Source organism: Neomonachus schauinslandi, chromosome 2 (genome assembly GCF_002201575.2).
Source record: "Neomonachus schauinslandi chromosome 2, ASM220157v2, whole genome shotgun sequence".
Taxonomy (NCBI): domain Eukaryota; kingdom Metazoa; phylum Chordata; class Mammalia; order Carnivora; family Phocidae; genus Neomonachus; species Neomonachus schauinslandi.
In genome coordinates this window covers 126,531,247-126,558,755 of record NC_058404.1, presented here as the reverse complement: position 1 = coordinate 126,558,755, position 27,509 = coordinate 126,531,247, and the positions used below count along the sequence as shown (strand labels likewise).

General features: G+C 38.3%; 1 protein-coding gene across 1 annotated transcript in view; it reads right to left on the bottom strand.

Annotated features, from left to right (window-relative positions):
• Positions 1–1,761: 1,761 nt before the first annotated feature.
• The window catches only part of HPGDS (hematopoietic prostaglandin D synthase), a 26,339-nt gene continuing 591 nt past the window's right edge, over positions 1,762–27,509 (bottom strand). The window contains exons 2-6 of the mRNA XM_021680396.2: positions 20,050–20,191; positions 12,387–12,479; positions 11,733–11,842; positions 5,817–5,915; positions 1,762–2,082 (exon numbers count right to left, since the gene is read on the bottom strand). Of these exons, the coding sequence (XP_021536071.1) occupies positions 1,918–2,082; positions 5,817–5,915; positions 11,733–11,842; positions 12,387–12,479; positions 20,050–20,182 (600 nt within the window). The 5' untranslated portion in view covers positions 20,183–20,191 and the 3' untranslated portion in view covers positions 1,762–1,917. The remainder of the gene's footprint in view (positions 2,083–5,816; positions 5,916–11,732; positions 11,843–12,386; positions 12,480–20,049; positions 20,192–27,509) is intronic.

The following is a 27,509-nucleotide window of genomic DNA, read 5'->3' as shown; positions in this document are numbered from 1 at the left end:
CTTTGTCTTGTACATTCTGTGGGTTTAACAAATCCATTATAGTATACAGAATAGTTTTACTGCCTAAAAATTTTCTATACTCAATCTGTTCAACCCTCCCTCCCCCTTCGCCTCTCACAACCACTGGTCTTCTTACTGTCTCCATAGTTTTGCCTTTTCCAGAATGTTCTATAGCTGAAATCGTACAGGTGATAGCTTTTTCAGATTGGCTTCTTTCACTTAGTAATCTGCACTAGAGTTTCCTCCATGTCTTTTCATGGCTTGATAGCTCATTTCTTTTTAGTGCTAATATTCCCTTGTTTGGATGTACTACGGTTTGCTTAACCACTCACTGTAGAAGGGCATCTTGGTTGCTTCCAAGTTTTGGCAATTACCAGTAAAGTTGCCACAAACATCCATGTGCAGGTTTTTGTGTGGATCTAAGTTCTCAACTCCTTTGGGTAAGTACCAAAGAGCATAATGGCTGGATCATATGGTAAGAGTAGGTTTAGTTTCGTAGAAACTGCGACACTCTCTCCCAAGTCTTTATCATCTCCCATTCCTATCAGCAGTAAATAAAAGTTAATTTTGTTTCACATCCATACCAGCATTTGGTGGTGTCAGTGTTTTGAAATTTTGCTATTCTAACAGGTACATAATGGTAACTCGTTTTTATTTGCACTTCACTGGTGACATATGATGTTGATCATCTTTTCATATGCTCATTTGCCCTGTGTATATCTTCGATGAGGTGTCTGTCCAGATCTTTGGTCCATTTTGTAATTGGGTTCATTTTGTTGGATTTTAAGGGTTCTTTGTCTATTTTGGGTATAGTCCTATATACCCAAATTATCATAATTTTAAGTTTGGATCACCTTTCAACATTTTATTGCATTTCCAGTGTCATGAAATATCCCTGCTTTTTTCTTTTTTAATGGACTTATTTTTAAGAGGAGTTTTAGGTTCATAGCAAAATTGAGCAGAAAGTAAAGAATTCCATATCATGTATCCATGATTTACATACCATGTAAAGATATGTCTTTTGCAAATATTTTCTCCCAGTCTGTGGCTTGTCTTCTCATTCTTTTGATCTCTGTTCTTTTAACGTGAAGCTCTTTGGCAGTCTCCCTTCCTCTGGAACATCATCTTTGTCACGGCCATTTTCCTCATTTCTGTCAGTAGGTCTGCCAAGTTCTTCCAGCTACATCTCTGGAGCCCCCTTGAACTGCAGCCGTGTAAATGTTCTCATAGTCCGCTCTTTCCATTTACGTGTAATTTGAATTTGGCTCCAGCATGGTCACTTTTCATTTCTTTATTGTACTTTCATCTTTGTTGCTGAGTTCCCTTTTTCAATGATCCACTTTTTAAAAATTTCTGAGTGGGTTTATCACTGAGAAACAAGCCGGCAAGGCAGCTACCCACCCTGCTACCTGTGCATGAGTAACAGCTGTGCAGTGGCCACTCATTAACAGCCTTGGAAAGAAGTGATGGGATTGGGCACTGGTCATGCTGTGCATCTGTTATTTACATAGTGATTTGTGGACCACAGAGCTAGCAGCAAAGTTAACACTTTATGCAATTACAGCTTAAGTCCAAACCATTTTGGGGGGAAACATGTATGTTCCTTAACCATTGTGATTGAAATCCATGCATGTCGAAACCCATGAAATGTGAGCCCTGCCTGTATCATAAACTTTTTTCTCAATTGTAAATGATGTGAAATTATTCTAAGGGAAAGGGAAAAAAAACAAAAGGGATGCTCGAAACTAAGTGATCTCGTTCCCCCCTCTTTTTTTTTTTAAAACAGAATATGGCAAAAGTGAAAGAGTTGGTGGAGCTGCGGAGGGGAGTGTGTAGATTCCATGGCAGGCTGACATAGCTTCTTATCTGATGGAAGTGATGCTGCGAATAACAAAGCTTAGAGGCAGCACACATTACCTAGAGTTTGGTTTGGGGCCTTCGTTGTATCCAGTCAGCGATAGCAGGAATGGCTTGAACTTTCTTCCGTAATGTTACCAGCCTGGGATGGATGTCCAACAAGTCAGGTTTAAAGACCAAAAGTGTGGTACTGCAAATTTCCCAGTAGAAATCTGCCCAAGTTACCTAGTTTAAAGCAAACAAAAATTGCCATTTGAACATAGAAGGCATAACTTATTAAATCAAGAATAGTTTTTTAATTCAAAATTATCTGTTACTACGGAAGTGGAATGAGTATATGATAGAAAATTACAGATAACACCATATTCCCAACACCCAGAGGTTGCTACCATTAACACCTCTTTGATAATGGTATCACATGTGTGTGTGTGTTCTAAATGAGATTTTAGAATACATACTCTTAATAACTTGATTAAATCTCCACCTCTCTGCAACAATACATTGTCTAATACCCAATCAATACTTTTTCATCTGTCCCAAAAATTTCCTTTATAGGACAAATCAGAATCCATTCCAAGACATGCATTTCGTCTGGTTATGCCCTTTAACTCCCTTTTACTGGAGATTTCACACTAGTCCTGAAGAACATCATGTCTTCAGGATTTGTGTGGTTATTTCATCTTACCTTGTTCCTTTCTTTTGCAGAGTATAAAGGGATAGGGTGCAGGTTATCCCTAGAGAGTTCGTAGTTGCAAGTGAAATATTTTTGGCTAACACATTAGATTGCATCACCTCCGAAGACATAAGGTGTCTGAGCATTAGTGGATCCCCAGGTGTGATGACAGCCTGGTCCTACCCTTGTATACTTTTTCTTCGTACACTTTTTTTTTTTTCCCTTTGTGACTAGAAACTAATCTGGCTGAACATTACTTTGACTCCAGATGATGAATACCCATCAAAGAGTGAAGTTTAAATGTGGGCTATCCGTAGTTTTATTTTTGTATGGAATCTAATAATGCTAATTGCTAGTGTTTCATGAACCTGCATACTAAACACCTGTCAACCAGGAGAGTTTTGGGTTAGAGGATTCAGAGTTCAGTCAACACTTATTTATGGCGTACTTACTGTGTGCGACGTGGAGGTCTGTGTGCTAGGCTGGGCTGGACTGGAGAGCAAGATGTGATACAGGCCCTTTCCCAGGTGCACCTTTTGTTTTAGAAGCAGGAAGACAAACATTTGTCAACCAGTAGGGATGATGAAGAAAAAGTGAAGTGATGGGAAGGACCCTCAGGTGGTCATGGAGGGAAGACCCTTACATGTGTGACATTTAAGCCCAGGCTTAAATGAGAACAGGATCCAGACAGGCAGCGGTCTGCAGATGAAGCCTTGTAGGCAGAGGGAACAGCAAGTATAAAGTCTCTTAGGTGGGAGTGAGTTGTGTGTTGGAGGAGTGCACAAAACGCCAGTGTGTGTGGAACACTGAGGAAGGGGGAGTGCTGAGAGATGGGGTCAGGAGGTAGTTTACAGAAGAATCTTAATAGAAAACGAGGGTGGGGGGTGGATTTTAAGTCCTTCAGTAGGGCAGGGAGAGGACCATTTTAGGAAAGTCTCTTGGGGAACGTGGGAGGAAATGAAGAGGCATGTGATAGGTTGGAAGTTGAGAATAAAGATGTGGAAAGTATGCATCCATGTCACCCAGAAGGACTCAACAGACCATAAACAGAGTAAGTCCCAAGAGTGCTGCCCAAAGCAGTCTGTGTCTTCTAGAATGCAGCCTCCTTGAAGGCACAGACTCCGACCTACCACAGCATGAGTCATGTTTAGACTTGAGTTTTTGTCAGTAACGTGCTCCTCTCTCTCAGTAGTAGGGCTGTAATAGCTGATGGTCTCGCTTTTTGTGATCTTACTAATTATTAGTCAATGCCTTGGTCTGTTCCAACCATCAGGGGTTGGAAAATGGTGATAGTTGATTTTAATCTCCCCTTTTACTTACTAACTGGAATACTTATATGAAGACAAACTTTGCCCTTCGGTTTGTGTTATCTCGAGGTACAATTGGCACAATCAGAAAGGCAAGATAAATTCTTCATTCAAACCTCCCAACTTTTTAAAAAAGAGTTTTCAGAGTAATAATTTGTCTCCATATCATCTTCCAAAAGTAACCAATGAAGTTCTCTTTGGTTTGGGGGTTTGCATGTATGTGTTTGTGTTTGGTTGTGGTGGTAGGAGTGGTCATCATAAATTCATGGATTCATTCATTTTGATTTGTTTCAATCCACTGCTGTTAATATTCTTAGTGAAGCTTGAATTGTCCCATATTTAGCCAGTGGAAGCGTTTGCTTCAAGTTGACTTTTGAGTCCCCAGTTCAGTTGTCTTTGATAATTTATTTGCTTCTGATATGACAAGGTATTTCCAGCTCATCTTACATTTCCTGTCCCAAACTGAGAACAAGCCATTTCTCTAAGAAGCCCTGGTTCCTTTTAATATTTAGAGACCAGAATCTGGGTCCTGAAGGTGCCCAGGACAACAGGGTTGGTCATTGTTTCAAGAAAAAGAAATACAACATGGTTTTTCCTTTATTTAGCCTAAGATACAGTCAGTGCATCATGACCTTATGTTATATATATATAAATTTATATATTCACATATAATATTTTTATATATATTCATATATATATTTCACATTCAGGAATAGGGTGTTTACTTAGCTTTGCTGACCTTACATCTGTGTCTTCTTTCTCCCACACTGAAAATCCTGGTTCTCAGTGATGTCCACATATTTTCTTACTGCTTTACCCCAAAATATAGTTATATCAGAAATCCTAATAAAACAATATGACTGTACCCAGTACCACTAAGAATATAATTACAGGAACGCCCGTTTTATTGCGCTTTGCTTTATTGCATGTCGCAGATAGCGCGTTTTTGACAAATGCTTGTGGCAACCCTGTGTTGAGCAAATCGATTGGCACTATTTTTCCAACAGCATTTGCTCACTTTGTGTCTCTGTGTCACATTTTTGTAATTCTTGCAATATTTCAAACTTTTTCATTATTAGGGTAATCTGTGATCAGTGATTACAACTCTGAAAGCTCAGATGATGGTTAACATTTTTTAGCAATAAAGTATTTTTTAATTAAGATATGTACATTGTTTATTTAGGCATAATGCCATTGCACACTTAACAGATTACAGTATAGTGTAAACATAACTTTTATATATACTGAGAAACCAAAAAATCCATTTGATATGTGATACTATATTGCTGTGGTCTGAAACCAAACCCATAATGTCTCTCTGATGTATGCCTCTACTAAAAATGGTATAAGATTTCTATTTTTTGGTTCTGAGAGAATATTTATAATAAAATGTGTATTCAGGTTACTGTGTTTTACAAATGATATTTCTTAAAATGGTTCTCCTCAAATAGGTACTTCTCTACACACTTCATGCATCAATTTAACATAGGTTCATTTGCTTCACTTTGCTTTTGCTTTGCAGTGTTAGCTTTTTAAAATATTTTCATTGTTTTTATATAATTATATAGAATATTTTAGTTCATAGTTCCAAAGTTAAGTCCACCAAAACAGGTTTATTCAAAGTAGTTTAGCTTTTTTTTTTTTAAAGATTTTATTTATTTATTTGAGACAGAGAGAATGAAAGAGACAGAGAGCACATGAGAGGGGGAAGGGTCAGAGGGAGAAGCAGGTTCCCCGCCGAGCAGGGAGCCCGATGCGGGACTCGATCCCGGGACTCCAGGATCATGACCTGAGCTGAAGGCAGTCGCTCAACCAACTGAGCCACCCAGGCGCCCCAAAGTAGTTTAGCTTTTATCCCTGCTATCTATTCCTTCCTTATGGGTAACTTTTTTTTCTCACTGAGTCTTTGTAAGTTTTTGGTTATATGTATGTGTATATGTGTATACTTGTATTTTTTAAAGATGTAAAAACATACTCACAGAGTTACCAGTAAGCCACTCCTTTTCCCCTAAGTATGTGTCCAAATCTTGCAGCAGATGAGGTCCATCATATGTAAGTAGCTCATTAAACACTTGATTCTAGGAGAGGATGAAGAAGACCACTTTAAGGATAATAGGAAGAAAAATAACGTGATTTGAAGAGGAAGTAGATTTTTCCATCTTTATTCTCCCACATGAGTTCAGAAAGAAAGAGAAGTAGCTATGTGTTCTTTTTTTTTTTTTTAAGGTTTTATTTATTTATTTATTTATTTGACAGAGAGAGAGAGACAGCGAGAGAGGGAACACAAGCAAGGGGAGAGTGAGAGGGAGAAGCAGGCTTCCCGCGGAGCGAGGAGCCCGATCCCAGGACCCTGAGATCATGACCTGAGCCGAAGGCAGACGCTTAACGACTGAGCCACCCAGGCGCCCCGTAGCTATGTGTTCTTGTTTGTTTGTTTCAAATATATGACATTATCGAGATTGAGGTCTGATTCCTTATACTTAGTCATCCCTTTGTTACTCACGGATTACTTTTGTGTCCACTTCTTACAGTTTCTTTGTATGTAATGACCAAATATTTCACCTACAAAATCTTTTCATGATTTTTATCTTAATTTTTATTAAGATAATTTATAAAATTGTCCTCATTCTCTTTGAAGTGAAATAACATAACTGAGGGTAAAGAAATTAGTTTTATTTTGTATGGCTAGGCTCCTTCAGCTTGGCAGTCTTTTATTTCACCATCACACTTAATGGAAGTGATCTATAATGAATCCTTATGCTCTTAGGCTTTCTGGATCTTGTTGGCTTGACATTGTACCTTAGTATGAGGTTTGTCTGCCTTGACTATTATCTACAAAACCATCAACTAGTGCCCCCGTTTGATATATTATGTAAGGTAACATTATAAATCAAATATCCTTAGAAGAGAAAAATTAAGATATATCCATTTTTAAAAATTGTCTTTTTCCTTGAAACTCTGAAAGACCAAATAATTTATTCATGGCCTCTTTCTTTGTAAGAAATGTTTGCTTATATATGAAAATTCTGGCCGGTGTGTATCTTGGATATAAAATGTAAGCCAAACTCAAAAATACCATAAAATATGTGTATATATATTATTTATTAATAATGATAAATTACCTATAATAAAATCCAGCCTTACTAAGGCAAGTCGGGTAGTGGATAGCTCCCTCACCAACTTGCTGATTTACTTTCTGTTATTACTATAACTTAGCAAGGTAATAGAGATTACTGCCACATAATGCCTTGTTTGTAGGGTACAGTTTACAAAAGCATCATTACATATTTACATACATTTGCCCGATTTTACAAACTGAAACTTGGGAAGTTTGTCATTATTTTGACTTTATATCCTTTCCACTGTTCTATACCACCTACATTCATAAGGTTCTTTCTCTATGGTTAATATGTCATAGTTTAAAATAAAATAGGATGTAGCTGCTGGACAGCTTTCCAAAACTTTTGTGTGCTCACCTGTATCATTTTGTTACTTCTTCGAATGTGCATTTCCACCACTTAAGGTACATGTACACAGATGCCTGTGTGCACACAGTGCCAAATAAAAATCTTTTCTCTGTATTGACTTCTCCTGTAGCCCAGGTTCTCTATAAGTTTGGTGAATCATCCCAGTGACTCATCTCATCCAACAATATGTAAATTACTAACCCCAACATAATTATTGGTATTTAAGAGTCATTGTAAGGAATACTTACCAAAATAACATAAAGAAGATGAAATTTGATTATACATCCTTTTTTCCAGATGTGTACTTTTTAAAATGCATTTCTTGATAAATCTTAGCCGCTCTTACACTTGGTAGACTCAGAAATTTCCTTCCTCTTCCTCTGGAGACTTATAAGTCAGGAGGTTTCTCAACCTGAGAAGTCATTGCTACTGTATTCTATCAAAGGACTTTTAGAGGAATGATGTTTCTCCAAAGCACCATTTTTAAATCCATACTACCAAAATCGTTTAGTATTGGAAATGCGCCACTGGCATTTCTTTGATCCTGTTCATCCTTCGTCCTCCCCTCCACATCCTTTAGATGAGGAAACTGAAACAGACAGGTTGAATAACCAGAGAAACACTAGTGGTAAATTCAAGGATTATCAGGGTGACCAATGTCCACAAACGTATTTTGCCTTCTAAATTAATTTTAATTTTTTAAAAACTGGAAGTGGAATTTTTAGCAACAGATATTGAAATATTTATAATTATGTGTATTTGATAGATTTTTAGGGCACATATAATAAGAGGACTATGTTTACTATCCATCCATCTTCACTGTTACCAATATTCTGCTTTTGAAAAATTACCTGACCACAAGGTGGCAGCAACGCGACCCACTTCAGGGAGACTAGGTGAAGAAATGAACTAAAACCAGGCAGGTTTTTTGTCGTATACTAGCCAGGTCCTCCTTATTAATCAGATAGTATGTAGGCAACTGCAATATTTCTGCAATGCGTCCTCCCTTCATATGATTTATTTATAAATTTGGATTTTGTCCTGTGAATTTTTTTTTTTTTGAGATAGGAGGTATGTAAGAGCATTGTTATTCTAATACAAGGGTAGAGCGTTACTCATATCATAAGCATTCAAAGAATAGTTTCCTCTGGGAGGTAGCTTCTATTATGGAGCCTCAGCCACAGAAGGGTAAAAAATTGCTAAGGGCAAGCCCATAAGTTGATAGACTGCCAGTCAGTGGGGTTTTGGCATGTGAAACGAAAAGCTTTAGATCCGTTTTTCTAAATTGGACATTATGTATCTACTTGTTTCTGCATTTATAAGGATGTGTAAAATAGAGATGCCATGTCCGACAAAAAGAAAAGCAATGAGCAGTGAACTATATAACACTATTAATTATATATATTAATAGTTATTAATATACTAGATAATACAATTATAATATCTAAAATTTGTTGAACACTTTCGACCTAGTCATAGGTACTCATGCTAACATTTAATCCTCCCAACATACTTCAAAGTAGATTCTATAGTATCCCTACTTTACAGACAAAGAATTTGAACTATTGATAGGTAGGTATGTGACAACTAGAAGGGCATCAGAATTCAAGCCTGGGAGTGTGACTCCAGAGCCTGAATATATTGCTATATCAAAGCTGAGCTTTTATTTTAGACTTTGCTCTGGTTAGTCATTGTGTGTGTGTGTGTGTGTGTGTGTGTGACACACCTTACATTTATATCAAGGAATCAGTAAATGTGAATACTTTTATGTTCCAAATATCTCTATTGAAATCAGAAGTTCCTAATTAAGTGGTATTTAGCATAAATATGTTTAAGTAAATTGTTAAACTGTCATTCGCTCTGTGCGGTACCTTTTGGATATAGACCTTAAGCCCCACCGCATATGTACACACCGACCAGCAGCCGGCACTGCGGCCTTAACAACCAGTGGTTAAGAGGTCTGAGTCCGAGCGGCTGGGATTTGAATTCCTTGTGTACCACTTTCTAGCTAAATAACCTTATACAAGTTACTTTTACTACATGAACCTCAATTTCTCCATCCGGGAAAATGAAGATAACAGTTTCTCCCTAAGGGATGCTCTGGGTATTAGTCACTCATTTAAAAGGAAGTATGCATAGGTGATGAGGCCATGGCTCTGGGCAACTCCATTAACCACTCTGATTCTCAGTTTCTTCATCTGCAAAGTGAGCATGATGATAGAAAGCACGTATCCCATGAAAGGATTGGGAGGACTGGCTGAGGCCACACGCATGCAGGGGGCCGGAGCAGCATCTGCATATGCTGTTGGAGAAATCAGCTCTTGCTCTCTGTCGTTCGACAAGTATGTAGTCCCTGCTGCGTGAAAGGCACACGGTCGGCGTGGGGACATGAGTGGTAGTACAGACATAATTACTACCCTCACCACACGTTCTACCGGAGGAGACGAGTCAGTAAGAGTTTAAAATAGAGTCTGTGATGCGTGCCCCCCAGGAAACCACTAGGGGGCGGTAATGGAGCATAACCTACAAGGTCTATTTAGAATTCTGGAGAAAGATGATGGATTTGACACACATGTATGATTTTTTCATCCCCAAAGCACAGTAAATACATATTTTTGAAAAGACAGCACCCACAAAGAGGTGGAAAACAGGAGAGGAGACCAGAGAAAACAAAATTCAAAGCTATAAAGCTCATGGATGACTGGTATCTGCAAAGAGAAAGCTGAAAACCAATACTATCTACCCCATAAAACCCTCAAATGGTTCGGAAAAAGGCAGGCTACATCCAGGATTGTGAGTAAGGAGGTGAGGGAGAGGGTAATGTGAGGAGTGGCTGAAAGCTGTGAAAGAGGTAGTTTTAGCATAAGATTTCCTTTTTCATTTTACACTGCTTGACACATGCCACTTCCCCGTGTTTATCAGAAGGCTGGAGAGGGGAAATCGATGGTCTGTGTGTTGGGAGCTGACATTCATAATGTCTTCAAAATAGGGGATTGAATGAATATATGCATACTGAACACTAAGTTCTGAGACTCGTAGCCCTCTCTTCGCTGATTGTTTCCCAGAACACTGGCAGTCATACCTTTCTTTCTGGGCAAAAATTGGAAGTCTTCTCTAGGACTCTTTCTAGACCCTAAAGATAGTAATATTGGGAAATACTCCACAAATGGCCTAGTGATGCTCAAAATCAACACACCCTGTCCACATGCCGAGAGCTTTGGGTAAACTTTTTAATTTTCCTATTCTTTATCATGGATTCTAAAGGATGGTCTGACTCCTGGGGAAAGACAGACCAAACAAAGAGGAAAAATATGATAATAAAGATTACAGAATGACAACGGTGCACCAGGTTTTTTAGGGTGACCAAACCAGACTGAAGCAGTGTGACACACAAGACAGACATATCCGTCATCAGTACACCTCTTGTCGTCGAGCCTTCATTTAATTTTGGGAATCCTGGAGGACAAAGAAGTAAGCAAAGACAGAGGATGGCATCTGGGAAATAGGACTCCAACTCAAGAGAAGGACATCCCTGGGATGGCAGTGGAGGCAAGTCCAGTGGGGACAGATGTGCAGATGCGCAGAAAACCCAGACAGCTCTGCAAAAAAAGAGGGGGATCTTGGCCAAATCTCCCCAAGAATATAGTGGATAATCTGATATCATTGACCTTGTGGAAAATTGTATTGGCGGCCTACTGGATGGTGTGGGAAGGTTCAGCAATAAACGTAAAAATAATTAGGCAAACGAAGGACAGGCAATTACTAATTCTGAGGAGGTAAAGCGAGCAATGAAATAAAATCAAAGTATACTACAACTGACAGTTCTGTACGATATTTGCGTAGGCATACTAACGTAACAAGTGACTGTTGATTTGGCCAAAACATTTTAATATCATTATATTGGGAGTTCAGGAGAAGGGGAGCAGAGACAATGATTACATAAGAGATAAATTCTTATTACTATAATAAGAAATCCAGAGAAACTAAAATTAGTGAATCAAAGAAAGCCGGATTTACGTGTCCTAAAGAAATAGTTAAAAGTGTTAAAAAGTGGGTTATGTCTGAGGAGGTGTTAATGTGAAGAGACGGTAGAGCAGGGAATCACTGTATTTTGTTTTAAATTTTTTAATATAATTTGATATTTTAAAACTATAGGTATGTCTTACTTTGATAAAAAGAAACTTTTTTTTTTTTAAGATTTTTTTATTTGGGAGAAAGAGAGAGCAAGCACGAGTGGGAGGAGGGGCAGAGGGAGAGGGAGAAGTAGACTCCCCCGTGAGCAGGAAGCCCAATGCGGGGCTCGATCCCTGAGCTGAAGGCTGACGCTTAACCAACTGAGCCACCCAGGCGCCCGATAAAAAGAAACTTTTTAAAGCACCCCACAAGTAGATATGATTAATAGTAGTAATAACAAACTGATCACATTACTTTTATATCTTGTTTTTTCTCTGCCCAAGGAAAACGTGACATGAAATCGTCCAGTGTGTCCACAATCGCATCAACTTGACATTGTTCCAATTCTGTTTTTCCAGCCAAATCTATAAAATAGAGACCATTTAAGGCCCAGACATACGCTGGATTTAATTTACTATATTCAAATGTTAGCTTTTTAATAGACAATATATTCTTATGGTTCAAAAATTCAAAACAATATAAAACTGTATCCAATGAAGACTAACTTCTATCCATGCCCCATCCATCTCATTGTGCTCCTTTACCTACCTACCATATTGGTAACCATTCTATTAGGGGTTTTTTTTGTATTCTTCCATTATTTCTTTATGAAAATAAAACTATATATCCCACTCAATATACACATCCCCATATATCCTACAGATCTTTCCTTTACAAGTTTGTTAAGGGCATCCCTGCTCTTTTTTCAGCTACATGGGATTCCTGTAAGTAGAAGTGCCACAATCCATTTAATTACCCTCAGCTGATTAGGTTTGTTTCTTTCGTATCTTTTGTTTTATTCTTTACACTATACTGTTCAATAATAAAGTTATTTAATAAATAAATAGTGAATATATGTCATGTATTTTTTTCAGTTATCAAAACTCTTCAACACAATAAACATATTACCTGTGTTTTTGGCCAAGTATCTTGCTATTGCCAGGCTCTGGTGAAGGTTAAGTCCATCGACTTCCAAAATGGGGATTTTACCAAATGGAAGAGCTTAAAAAAAATAAGCAAAAAATCAACTTCCATAACAAAATCAAGTAATACTACTTCCATTTTTACTGATAATTATGGAAACAAATCATGATTTTAAAGTTCTGGAATTCCTGGATATTTGTTCTAAAAGGGACAATAGGCCCCCTCTAGTGGAATCTTTATAAGTCTTTTAGAAGAAGAGTTGTTAGAAGACCTGCTGCAGAGTTCATGGCAGCACCAGGTCTAAAACCCAGGTTTATAGTGATACCACATATTAAACTGTGTATTACCTCATAGGCTTACATATACCTACTACTTACCTTTTAAATAAACCTTTCTTTTAAAGCTTCATTAATTTTTGTGGCCTCGATCAGCGATACCATTAATTATTCTTTAAAACCATAGTCTGGGGCACCTGGGTGGCTCAGTCGTTAAGCGTCTGCCTTCGGCTCGGGTCGTGGTCCCAGGGTCCTGGGATCGAGCCCCGCGTCGGGCTCCCTGCTCGGCGGGGAGTCTGCTTCTCCCTCTCCCTCTGCCTGCCACTCCCCCTGCTCGTGCTCTTTCTCTCTCAAATAAATAAATAATCTTAATAATAAAAAAATTTTAAAAAGAAATAAAAGAAATTTTTAAAAGATGAGGAAATGGAGAGTTTGATTTATATATTGAGTTATGGTAAGGAATTTAGCCACATTCTTATTTTGATGAGGGACTATGTGAAGTATATAGTAAGGCAGCAAGCAATTTGTACAAATACAGGGCAGCCTCAGAGCAGATGCATTAACATTTTATCTGTAGATCCTACTTTGTTTTCTTATCTAAACTTATTATATTTTTGTCAGAGGGTAATATATGTTTTTATAGAAAAATTCTAACTTGAAGATAAATAACTTCTACCACATAATTATAACCATTTGAATATTTTAATTGCTTTCTCATTTATATTTAAAAACAGCATCCTAAAGTATGTATTTGTAAACCACTTTTTTTATTCGACAACATCTTTTTGAAATCTTTCCAAATCAGTGAAACATCACCTTTTTAATGGCTACATTATATTTTATCATATGTATTGATCACAATTTTTCCAACCAGTGCCTTACTTTGGGAAATATAATTATTTTGGGAAGAGAGAAAAGAACAAAGTGCCGCTCACAATCCCATGACCCTAGAGCAACTACTAGAATCAACCGTCAAGTGTCTTTCGTACACATAAGTAAAAGATGAACTGTGCTTCACGTCAGGAATCAAACCGTCTTTGAGTACATACCTAATGAGTGTGTCGAGTACTAGTCTTCGTGATGCCTCATCTGCAGCGAAGTATGTGATTAGGAATTGACATGCCTAACATTTTGAGGGAGGCCCCCTTTATGCTAGGCAGTGTACTACATATTTAACGTACCCATTAGGTTTTCTAGTCCTCACAACAACCCTATGATGTAGGCATTAACTATTATCTCGTTTTACAAATGAGGAAGTGAGGTGAAGAGAGGTTATATAATTAGTCCAGGTCACATACCTGGTAGAGGTGAGATTCAGACTGAGTTCAGCTGGAACTTTTGCTCAGCTGTGTTGATAGTTCTAAGAGCCATGTTTTGAGAATACATTAAAAATCAGAGCAAACCCAGAGGATAGTATCCAAGTTAGAGAAGGGTCTGAAAACCACATTTTATAAGGCTTGGCTGGAGAACTTGGCACTCTTTACTGGGGGAGATAAAACAAGCGAAGACAAAAGAAACCTAATAGCCATCTTCAAATATGGTACAGCTGTCAAACGGATGAAAAATTGGACATTTTCCGACTATCTCTAAAATGCAGAGCTACAATTAAAAGGTACTTTAAAAGGCACAGATATTAACTCAAGATGAAGAATAATTTTTTAGCATTGGCACCATGGATGACCTGTGGGATGGTAAGCTTTCAGCTACTAGCAGCATTTGAGCCAAGATTGGGATGATTGCCAACACTTGGAATATCGGGCTGCATCTAACAAGAAGAAATTTAAGAATACAAATGCCAAGTCCTTCATTTGGTTCCAGAAAAAAATTAATAACTTTGGGGTTATTGGAGATGTAATCCAACAGGAGCACCTGTCGAACAACTTTAAGGAATTTAGTGATGCTGAATATAAGGCTGTGAGATACGGCTGTCAAAATAACCACTATAATCTTGGTAAAATGTCTTTGGATAGTATCTGGACCTGTGCTAAGCGTGGTGGTCCTGCTGTGCTCTGCGCTGGTCCTATGCCTGGAATACTGTGATTTCCCAGGCACCACACATTAAGTCTAACAGGAGCTTGTCCTTCTTGGGTGGTGAGGAAATCCAAACCGAGGGATATAAATGGATCACTCAAGGAACAGAAGAGAGTTGTCCCTTGGACCTACCTTGTGGATCTGATATAGTCCATGGGAAACAGTATCTAAATCAAGAAGTAGAGCCTGGGCTGGGAAGTTTGGGCTGACAGTCACAATGATGATCAGAGAAACAATCAAGCAAGTTCTAAAAGTTGGTGACTAGAGGGATGGATGCATGAGTTAACTGGGACTCAGTTCTGTATTCAGCCAGTGACCTTTATCTTCACTCAGAGTATTATCATTGAACTGTCTACACAGCAGTGGCTTTTTCTCTATGCTGTCTTAAAGATACTAGACTGCTTCAAATAATTGGATGTGAAAGAAGGAATAATCAGCTTTCCACGATTTAAGATGATATGTCCAAGACCGATGTATGAAAGCCACTGAGGAGATAGATTTTAATTTTATATAAGGAAGAGTCTTTTAAAATTTTCCTTCTTTGGGGCGCCTGGGTGGCTCAGTCATTAAGCGTCTGCCTTCGGCTCAGGTCATGATCCCAGGGTCCTGGGATCAAGCCCCGTATCGGGCTCCCTGCTCAGCGGAAAGCCTGCTTCTCCCTCTCCCACTCCCCCTGCTTGTGTTCCCTCTCTCGCTGTGTCTCTCTCTGTCAAATAAATAAAATCTTAAAAAAGAAAAAAAAAATTTTCCTTCTTTCTTCCCAGAATTTCATGGAGACATCGGACATCCTAAACCTACTGAGTCTCAATTTTTCTAATCTTTTTTCTCTTATTTTTTATTTCTTTTTCCTATTGTACTTTCTGGAGGAGTTCCTTATTTTTTATCATTTCATTGATTTCATTTGTTTTGTCTGTATCAAATTTTTAATTTTCAAAACCTTTTTGTCTCTGAACATTCCTTTTTATAGCATGCTTGTTCAGAATATATAGAATTTTTCTCTCTGAGGGTCTTTTTTTTTTTTAAGATTTTATTTATTTATTTGATAGAGACACAACGAGAGAGGGAACACAAGCAGGGGGAGTGGGAGAGGGAGAAGCAGGCTTCCCGCCGAGCAGGGAGCCCGATGTGGGGCTCGATCCCAGGACCTTGGGATCATGACCTGAGCTGAAGGCAGACGCTTAACGACTGAGCCACCCAGGCACCCCATCTCTGAGGGTCTTATATTTTTTGAAGTTTTTTTCTTGCTACATCACCCTGATGCCCTCAGCTGATTTTTTCTCCCTCTGCTTCTTTGTTTATGTCTATTTCACATTAGAGGTCTTCTCACAAATATCTCTTAATTTATGGTTTGCCATTGCTGTTTTAAATAAGCGAAAGGAATAGAAGCTAATTGGAATCTCAGTGTATATGGGATTGGGCTGGGCCATGGCCTTGAGACTCCCACCTGTCCAGTGTCTGTTAGACATTTCTCTGGGACTGATCGGCTTCCCCCCGAGAGAACTCTTTCTGTCCAAGGGATACTCGTCTGGGTGTAGCATTCTGATTGGGGAGCAGGGGATAAGGGCTCTGAGTCTCACGATTTAGTTTCTAGACTTCCACTGAGTCCCGCTTGTAGTATTGTGTCCTCAGAAATGCCTGTTGTCCCACAAAGCTCTGGTCTGTCGTCTGTTGAGAGTCATCTCCATACTGCTTCCAGGGCGGTCATGCTGTTGCTTCACATGCTTCCAGTCCACCCTCTGTCAGTTCAGCTTTTAGAGTTCTCTGTTGCTACCAATTCCTGAGCCTCTTGGGGGCTCCCTGCAGTGATTCGGCTTGCCTTCGCCTCTACCAGGCTTATATTTGGGCATCACTGGCCTACTTAGTCACCTTACCATTCTTGGACCTGTTTTCCAGCTTTAAGAATTTTGTGCTCTCTTATTCAAGCTTGATGTCTTTGTTCTTGTAGGGCTTTGCCTTTTTTTTTTTTTTAAGAAGTATTTTAATGTTATTTGAAAAGAAAAAAATGTCAATACCTGTGCACAGTCCACCAGGTTTGACCTGGAAGAACTTTTTTTTTTTAAGATTTTATTTATTTATTTGAGAGAGAAAGAGAGAGAGCGCGTGAGCATGTGTGTGCACAAGCAGGGGGAGGGGCAGAGGGACAGGGAGAAGCAGGCTCCCCGCTGATCAGGGAGCCCCATGAGGGGCTGAGGGGCTTGATCCCAGGACTGTGAGATCATGACCTGAGCCGTAGGCAGATATTTAACAGACTGAGCCACCCAGGTGCCCCAACCTAGACGAACTTTTTAATAGAAATATCCAATGATACTCTAGGTTATCACAGAGGGGAGATCATAGAGGCTTTCCAACACCAGAGAGCACTCCTGAATCAGATAGGAGATGAGGCCAGCTAAAATTTGTAATAAACTGTTTTTAACATTTATTTTTTCCTTTTTTCTCAAAGCAATAAAGTCAGGATTTCCCGGCTTCCCTTGCAGTAATGTGTAACCATGTGAAGAAGTTCTTGGGCGCCTGGGTGGCTCAGTTGGTTAAGCGACTGTCTTCGGCTCAGGTCATGATCCTGGAGTCCCAGGATCGAGTCCCGCATCGGGCTCCCTGCTCGGCAGGGAGTCTGCTTCTCCCTCTGACCCTCACCCTTCTCCTTCTCTCTCTCTCTGTCATTCTCTCTCCCTCAAAAATAAATTAAAAAATTAAAAAAAAAAAAAAAAAAGAAGAAGTTCTTGCCAAGGGGCTATAAGCAGAAGTGAGGTGTAAAACTCTCTGGTCATGCAGTTGAAAGAAAGAGATGTGCCTCCTTCCCTCTCATACTTCCTGTGAGCTGGAATGCGGAAGGAGACAGGACTCTCTTACACTATGTAAATAAGACAACCAACTAGGGGTGGCAGATCAACAGAAAAAAGGAACCTAATCTTTGACAGCTCTGTGGAGGAGAACTGCCATATCAGCTTGGGCTTTTATGCAAAAGAAATAAATTGCTATCCTCTTTAGTCCATTTTTGTGTTGGGTGTCTGTTTTTGTTTTTTGTTTTGTTTTGTTTTGTTTTAATTTAAATTCTAGTTAGTTGACATACAGTTCAATATTGGTTCAGGAGTAGTGTTCAATGGTTCATCATGCACATACAGCACCCAGTGCTCATCATAACAAGCGTTATGTTAATCCCCATCTCCCATTTAGCCCATCCCCCACCCACATCCCTCCATTAACCCTCAGTTTCTTCTCTGTTGTTAAGAGTCTCTCATGATTTGTTTCCCTCTCTTTCTCTCTCTTTTTTTCCCCTCCCAAATGTCCATTTTGTTTCTTAAATTCCACTTGTGCTGGGTGTCTGTTAAAGCATTGGAAACTATATATATATCCTAACCATCATGAACTTTAAGATACCTTCCCACTCTGAGAATCTATGAAAATATTAGGTGCCTGGGTGGCTCAGATGGTTAAGCATCTGCCTTCGGCTCAGGTCATGATCCTGGAGTCCTGGGATCAAGTTCCGCATCGTGCTCCCTGCTCCTTGGGGAGCCTGCTTCTCCCTCTGCCTCTCTCTCTCTGCCTCTCATGAATAAATGGATAGAATCTTTAAAAAAAAAGAATCTATGAAAATATTAAGAAAATTTGGCAATTCCATTTTCAATAACATAGTGAAAAGTCAAGATAGAATAGGGTATGAGGCACTCAAAGAATTTATATCTAAAAACTAAAAGGCAGAATTTGTTATATGTAACATCTTTTCAGCTTGTTATCCATCTTAATTAATGGATAAAATTAAATTTCACCCATTTTATAACAACAGAATTAAAAATCCCATGTACAAATTCTGATAGCAGGAGGAAAGTTTGGATATTAATGAGAAAGTTTCATGAGAACAGGAAATAAGATATTCTAGCCCACCAGGGAAGAGTTCTCTAACAAGGAAAAGAGTGGCTACAGGGCTAATGATTTTTAAGGAAATCATGTTTCCAGAAGGCATGTGGCGATACGTATTGTTAATATGCCAGTTATCATGGTGTTATTGGCATTATCTAGTGTAAATAACTTGGGCCACTCAATGAAATTGACCTGTGTTTGAAAAACAGTTTTACCTTGCTAGGACTGTGAACCTGGAAAAATTACATAAATTCTGTGTGCTATAGTTATCCCAGCTATAAAATAGATACAATAATACATCCCATGAAGGCATGCTGGAGAAATTAAATGAAATCCACCAGGTGCCCAAAAGTCTTCAAATACTCAATAGTTGTTTTCAACTTCATCTTTAAGCGAACTTGTAATAATACCAACACAAAAATGTGAATTTTGGACAAATAATTAATATTTAGTTAGTATTTCTAGGCAGACATGATGGGCAAAGAATTAGCTCATCTATCCTTTCTTCATTCTAAAAAAGAAAAGAAAATAGCACCTAGAGGATGACTTACAGCTTACTGAGAGCCACACACTTTTTAATGTAATAATATTTCTAATTCTTCCCCTTTGTCCTGAGTGCTAACTAGCATGTTTTCATTGGATTACCTGCCCAGTTTGTCAATTTGCTCTTCCCTCTGATCAAACATCCCAGTTTTGTTCACATATTCACCCTTCTTTTGAATAGTCACATACTTCATGAACATTGATTCTAACCCCAACTTCTGAGGTAGACTAGATGGTTCAAGGTTCTTCCCATCTGCTTGGTCAGTGACTGGTTCAGAAATGGACATGTGACCCAATCTGAGCCAGTGAGACATGACAAGTTTGCTGAGGTCTTCTGGGAGTTTTTGTTCATTCTTCTGGGAACACTTAAGGAAGCAGTGCTCTTTCTCTCTCATATACCTCTTGATGTTACTGTTCAAGGCTGTGGGGCTGAAATTGCTGCAAACTTATTGCTACTAGCCTCATGATGCCGGCAACACACAGAGGAGGAAAAATGAATAAAGTCATCTCCTGAAACCTGTCCTATTTCTGGATTTTCAGTTATGTGATACAATTTCCTTCTTATTTAAGCCAACTTGAGTTTGGTTTTCTGTTAGAGCGGCATATCTGATCCCTTGTCAGAAGATTGTAGATATCTGTAGTAAGCCCATCCAATTCGAGTTGTCAAGAATACTCGCTTCAGGATTCCCTCTTTCAGCTCTTATGACAAAACTTCTTATTGTTTATCTTTATATATTCTTTCTGTGAGGTTTGTGTTTTCATCTTGAATAGGAAAATTTGGGCCACATAGCATTGATTTAACTTTCCTGAACTGCTGCTTCTCAATGTAAAGCTACATGAGATTTAAAAACCTCTATTTTTTCATTTCCCTGAGGAAAGACAGAAGGTTTTGGAGACATATTTTCCCTACATTTTCATAAACTGTTACTTGTGCCACTTACTTGATTTGACTTCAGGCCAATCAGCTTGTTCTATCCTGTGGTCTTCATATTTTATGTCCAAATAAGCAAATATGTAACGAATAATTTCCGCTCTCCCCCTCATATTAAAATAAATGAGTTTGTAGTTTGGCATGGTAAGATTCTGGAAAAAGAAAAATTGAAAGATTATTTTAACAGCCCTCTAGAGATGTTTCAACATTTTCCTTTGGGGACTTTTTCCAAAACTTTATGGCATATTTTGAGATAACTGGAGATATTAGAGAATATTTCAAAGCCTGAATCCTAATAACATATGGGGAAAATTTGACAGAATTAAGATCATGACCCTCTCTTTAAGAACTAACTGGATGGGGCACCTGAGTGGCTCAATTGGTGTCTGCCTTCAGCTCAGGTCATGATCTTAGAGTCCTGGGATCAAGTCCCATGTGAGGTTCCCTGCTCAGCAGGGAGTCTGCTTCTCCCTCTCTCTCTGCCCCTCCCCCCCCACAGCTCCTGCTTTCTCTCTCTCAAATAAATGATTAAAATCTTAAAAAAAAAAAAAAAAGAACTAGCTAGAACATTCCAGTGAAATAACCAGACTCAAATTTTACTTACAAAAAAATTCAGAGTGAGAGGCTATCTATCACCAACTGTCAGAGGACAGAGTCCAAAACTTTCCATTTTAAGCTGTTTTTGTCCTGCCTTTACTCACTTGTAATTTGACATTTGGTTTATTGTTTGCTTTGGTGACTCAGCTGAGTTTGTGAGGACAGCTGGATGAGGATTTCAAGAACAGGGTACATGCAAGAGGATGGGAGCCAAGCGTTGCCAACCTGAGCTGGCCGTCCATCCGCTCTCTTCCCACCCCTGTGGAATTCCCCTCTAGGAATCAATGACTTAGGGAAACATTGCTCTCTTTTTTTTTTACTGCATCCATGCCGCTGGGTTGCAACTTCTCTTAAATTTCGGAGACTTGGCTAATACTGGCGGCATTGGGTAAGCTGTAGGTCGTTACAATTTTTTGATTTTCTGTGATTTGTATCCTCCGATTGTCATTGTTTATAAACAATGATTTTAAGCAATAGTAGTAGCACGTATGGTAATTTTATGATGATCCGGCAACTGAGAAAGAAACATTTTCATTAGAAATTCAGCTCTTCATCTTAGTTGCTATGTATCTTTGGGCTAATCAATAAAATCTCTCTGAATTTCAAAGTCCACTTCTGTAAATAGAGGTACTAATACGGATTTGGAGATTTAATGAGGTAATACATGTAAAGCATTTAACACAATGCTAAACACTTAATTATTAGCTATCAACAATAATAACTTTGAATTCATTCTATGGTCAAGAATAAACACTGTGAATACAGTACACTAAAAATAAATAATAATCATAGTAATTCCATGAATAGAAGTCATAAATATCATTAATTTTAAGTGGCTTAAGTATAAATAGTTCATTTTCTGCTAAGGAAGTCTTTCAAGGATATTAATGGAATGTGAGATAGAAAAGTTGGGCTGAACTCTCAAAACAAAATTCTGTCTGAAAGCACATCACAGGGTCTTAGGTGGCTCTGTCGGTTAAGCGTCTGCCTTCTGCTCAGGTCATGATCCCAGTGTCCTCGGATCCGATCGGATTGAGTCCCGCATCGTGCTCCCTGCTCAGCGGGGAGTCTGCTTCTCTGCCGCTTCCTTGGCTCATGCGCTCTCTCTTGTGCGCGTGCGCACGCGCTCTCTCTCTCTCTCTCTCTCTCTCTCAAATAAATAAAATCTTAAAAATATATATTTGAAAGCACATCACATAAAAGGTCAAACACAAACCATAAAAATCCAGATTGCCAAGTTCGTGCATTCATGGTGTCTATCTATGGTGAGGATGACTGCAAAGAACTGTCTGGTTGCCTATCTAGACCCCCTCAAGATCCAAGAAATGATGATGATGGTGATTTCTGGTGAATCCACTTCTCTGGGCCTTGGTTTTCCCTGTCCAGGTGTTGTAGGTGGGGCTGGTGCTCCTTGCTGGAAACCGAGTCACTCTGAACATCCCATGCCCAGCCCACTCCTGTTAGCCAGTCCAGTTTGCACCCAAGCGACATATGGCACCTGCCACACACATCGCTATGTGAGGGAGTGCTCTCTCTAGAGGGAAGAATTCACTGGAGTGAACTAATGAAATTCCAAGATTTACAGCCCCAGTACTTTGGGGGAGAAATATGCATAGAAGGAGTTCAAATTTGGGGTTAGGACTAAATGAAGCTTAATGTGGAGCTTAGAAATAAATAGTGGGAAAAATAGGAGAGTACAAAAATAGTCAATAAAAAATGTAAAGTAGTAAGCTTCCTTCTGAAAAAAGGAAATACTTATGTAATCACAATAAAGGGAACATTCTTATCTAGGAAATAAAAAGCGTAGTGGTTACAACTCCTTGATCTATCTGTTTTAAATCTCAAAAGAACAAAAAAAAGCCTTCAGAGTGGAAAAAGTGTCATTCTTGGTTGCAGTTTTTATTTGGCGAACATTTTACACAACTTTCCTTTATTGATTTTTGCTGTCATAGGTCAATTTTTCCTCAGCAACAGAGACATGATATGCATTTTCCTTACAAACATTATATGAGTAGATTTATATACATCCATTATGATCAATATTAAAAATTAAACATACAACTTTTTCTCATTTGGTCAAATGCCATGTAAATGTCAGTGTCTACCTCCTAATTCTGCATGAAAACACAGGGATTGTTTGTTGTTGTGGTTCATTTGCAAAAACGTGCTATTTTATATCGTGTTTCACTCAAGTAAAGAAGACATTAAGAAATCATTAGCGTAAGTTGGCAGCTATCTATAGTTCTCTGCAAATATATCTTTAAATCTAAGATTTGGCACAGGTCCGTGACCATCTGACAAATGCTTATCTTTCCTTCTAGAACATCCTTTCAACAGTCATGACTCATTAATGAAGCTGTACTTGCACAACACATTCCTGTAGTTACTTGCATAATTATATTTTCTACTGAGCACAAGTCTGGTTTCTTGATTTTTACAGCTACAAACTTCCAAACCTGAAGACTTTTGTTTTTTAGGGTAAATGTGCACATTTTTAGAACATGAAAAATAAGTAAATGTAAATGCAATTGGAAACATTTATGGATTCTTCAAATCCTTTCTATATTTTATAAAGCTTTTGCATAAAAACTAACAGAAGAGGGGCGCCTGGGTGGCTCAGTCGGTTAAACATCTGCTTTGGCACAGGTCATGATCCTGGGGTCCTGGGATCAAGCCCCATATTGGGCTCCCCTGCTCAGTGGGGAGTACCTCTTCCCCAGCTTGTGCTCTCTCACTAGCACTGTCTCCCTCAAATAAGTGAATAAAATCTTAAAAAAAAAAACAAAACCTAACAGAAGAAATTCCGGGTAAATATTTGTATGGTGAAAATTTATAAGGAAATTTATAATATAAGCTAATGATCACCAAAGAGGACAGTGCCTAAAAAAATTTTTTTCCCCTCACTGCAATTAGCAGTATATTTGTTACAATAATCTCACTTTGTTAAAGCCTTTACTTCATGAGGATGACGGGTTAAAAGGATGAAAGTAAGACATATCGCGCTCCCACCGAGAGATGCAGTGAGGAACAGGCTCAAGGGCGGAACAGATCAGTGGCAAAGGGAATGTGTGACTTTGGGGTCACCCCTGCCACTTACTATCTGAATGGCCTTGGGCAAGTCACCTGTCCCCAGCTTTAGTTTCCTCACCTGTAAAATGGTAAAGCAGGTCCCTGAGTTTGGAGAGAGGCAGTGTCATCCACGAGGGTAGCTCCTTCAGAAAAAAGGAGAATCAAGTTCCCCCTCAAATGGGAGACTGTATAGAGACGCACTGCTGGAAACTAGGGCCTGGCAAGCTTTTATACACAACTTTTAAATGGTCAAATTGTAAACCTCCAGTAAAACTGATAAAGAAAATGTATGAAAAGTCATAAAAATTAATATTATACACAAGAAGGGGTCATAAGAGCAGATGAAATAGATCATTCAAAATCATAAGCTAACATGGCAAATAACTTTATGTCCCTGAATCTGAACGCTTAAATGGAAAAATTTTTAGAAATATGTGAACTAACACAAATTAAAACAAAAAACAAAAAACACCTGAAAGCCTGCATTTAACACTAACCAGTAAAGAAACTGAATTGGTAGTTAGTTACATTCATGAAAGACACCAGGCCCAAAAGAAAATAGAGTCTCTACAAAAAAAACGTAGAGCAAACATCATACATAATGGGGAGGCAATAGAAGCATTTTCTTTAATGTCAGGAATAATGAGAACCCCAGTATTACCCTTACTGTTCAACATAGTCATGGATGGCCCAGCTAACTCAGTAAGATAAGACAACAATAAACAACATATGTAAGGAATGGAAAAGAAGAGACAAAACTGTCCTTATTTGCAATCAGAGTTACTGTTTGTATTTAAAATTCAAGAGTGTCTGTGAATAAACCTGAGCCTAAATTTCAAATGGAAATGCTAAGGACCAAAGTAACCAAGACAAATTAAGAGAACAGAAGGAGAGGACTTGACCTACCAGATTGCAAGACTTTAAAAAAACCTTGTAATGAGGATAATGTGATCTTTGTTCAGGACCAGACGTCTAGAGGTGTGTAGAGTCTGGAAACAGAACCTCAGATATATGACAGACATGCCATTTCAGTGGGGATCTAATGGGACCAGACTGAGACAAAGAAGAAAACTATAAAAAATTAGATCCCAGCTTCCCATAATATACAGAAATAACACCCAGCTGCATGATAGACTAAGTATGCTTTGCCTGGCCTAGGCAAATCCCAGTATCATGCTGTTCCCTGAGAGCTTCATGTCTGAGCCCTGAACACTGTCACTCCGTGTTAAGAATCCCATGTAAGGCACGCTGCAAAATGTTTCCTGAAATGATACAGGACAAGAAGTAAAAAGGTAAGCTGATTGTGCTTAATGCTTTCCTTTACAACTAAAACTAACCACTGGCTTCCTTCCACTCTGAAGAAGTCATTTAAAGTTCCTGATTCAAGGGGCACCTGGGTGGCTTACTCGGTTAAGCGTCTGCCTTCGGCTCAGATCTTGATCTCGGGGCCCTGGGATGGAGCCCCACATCGGTCTCCCTGCTCAGCAGGGAGTCTGCTTCTTCCTCTCCCTCTGCCATTCCCCCTGCTCATGCCCTCTCTCTCTCAAATAAATAAAATAAAAGCCTTTAAAAAAAATTAAGTTCCTGATTCATCAGATAAATAAAAAACCCACTTAGAATGTGTTTGAAAAATAAGATACACAGTTTCTCAAAGAACATATGAATGATGACTCATAAAACCCCTGCATAGACACTTTCACCTGTGAACTCAGACAGATGGAGCCATTAAATGCAAAAGAAGATTTAGCTTTTAATATATAATATTTAATGTTAATTAAATATATGATTATTTTAATTACTTAAATATTTAATTATAAGAGATAAATAATTAAATTATTTAATCAATAATTAATCAATTAATATTTACATGGAAAATAATAGTGTTTTTGAAAAGTTCTGTCTTGGGGAGCTTCTTTCTTTCTCCTCGTTTGTAGCTCTTTTTCCTTAAGGTAACACTGGCACATTTCAACTGATTAACAACCACAAAACACAGGACTATTCAATCCCAGAGACAATTTTAATGCAGTCATTGATAAAGTACAAGCTATAATAAAACCATTTCATTTTAACTGAGCTGATGTTCTAATCTGTATGTTGCTATAAGCGCACAGTAAAACATAGTATCAAAAATGCTAGTGTCTGCCAGAAAGGAGATAACCATCCAAATTCAACTCTGGCCAAGGAGGCTAATATTCATTTACTATGTTACATACCTTGAAGATTTCAGCAGGTAACTGAAAAAAGGAATTGAATTTTTGGAGTAATTTTGATGGATAGAAAAACTTACAAATAAGGAATTAAGTATTAACTATTTACAATTCACTTCAAAACCTAAACGCTATTTATTTTACTCATAAAAGTGTTGATCTACATGAGCTCTTACTCTTAAATAAAAGGAATGTCAAACATACTCAGGAATTCCAGATATAGTTTTATATATGCCTAGTCGTAATGCAATAACCTACAAGTCTGAAGTATAAGAACAAAGATTATTTGTGAATTTGCTGACAGTTCTTTGCTAGATCCCAACTTGACCAGTATTTAACCTACACAAAATGTACCGGCATAGAGTATAATGTTTGTGATCCCATCATATAGACTGTAGTGTTTTGAATTGTAAAAAGTGGATTTAGAGAGCAATCACAGGAGCTGCTATTGTCTACATAAGAACTTCTTGCACACTATGGCATTAAATAACAGCACTGCATTACCCGCTAACAGTTGGTGGTAAAGAATGTTGATTTCCCTCCTTCACAGGGTCCCTGAGCGTGTCTAGTTCGGTTCTGGAAAAGTTGCCAGGTTGAAGTTAAATTGTAGGACAATAGAGAAATATAAGCATTTTTGTTAAGTGAGTAAAATACTGATTTCAGTCGAATCCTGAATGTTTAATTTTGCATTGGCAAGCCAGGATCTCTCTTTTTCCACCAAAGACCAACTAAATATTTTAAATTGTTGCCTCACGTTAAAGCCAAAGCAAGAGGAATAATTGAAATATCCTTTGGGAGTTGAGAGGCTCAAATTCTTAGTCTGGGGTAAATGCCTTAAATTACCTCTGAAACCAAATGATGACAGAATGCAATTCTTGGCAAAACACGGAGATGCTTCAACAAAATAGCCTTAAAATGATAGAAAATATTACAAAGAAAATCCCTAAACAGAAAGAAAGAAAGAAAGGAAGGAAGGAAGGAAGAAAGAAAGAAAGAAAGAAAGAAAGAAAGAAAGAAAGAAAGAAGAAAGAAAGAAAGAAAGAAAGAAAGAAAGAAAGAAGAAAGAAAGAAAGAAAGAAAGAAAGAAAGAAAGAAAGAAAGAAAGAACAAAGAAAGAAAGAAAGAAAGAAAGAAAGAAAGAAAGAAAAAGAGGAGAACTTCTCCACTGCTTCACACATTGAAAATATTAGTGGGGAAAATTCTGGAAGAATTTTTCCTCCAGTACTGACTGCATTTTTTATATCTACTAATATCTACTTAATCTACTTTTATATCTACTAATATCTACTTAAAGGATCTTTTAAAATCTTAAAATCCTTCAAAATCTCCAGTACCTATATTTCTCTTAGAAACTAGTGTTTGATTTTGGGGAGCCTGGGTGGCTCAGTTAAGCATCCAACTCTTGATTTAGGCTCAGGTCATGATCTCAAGGTCATGGGATTGAGCCCTACACCGGGCCCAGGATGGAGCCTGCTTAAGATTCTCTGTCTCCCTCTCCCTCTGCCCCTTCACCTACCCTCAAGAAAAGAAAGAAAGAAAGAAAGAAAGAAAGAAAGAAAGAAAGAAAGAAAGAAAGAAAGAAAGAAAGAAAGAAAGA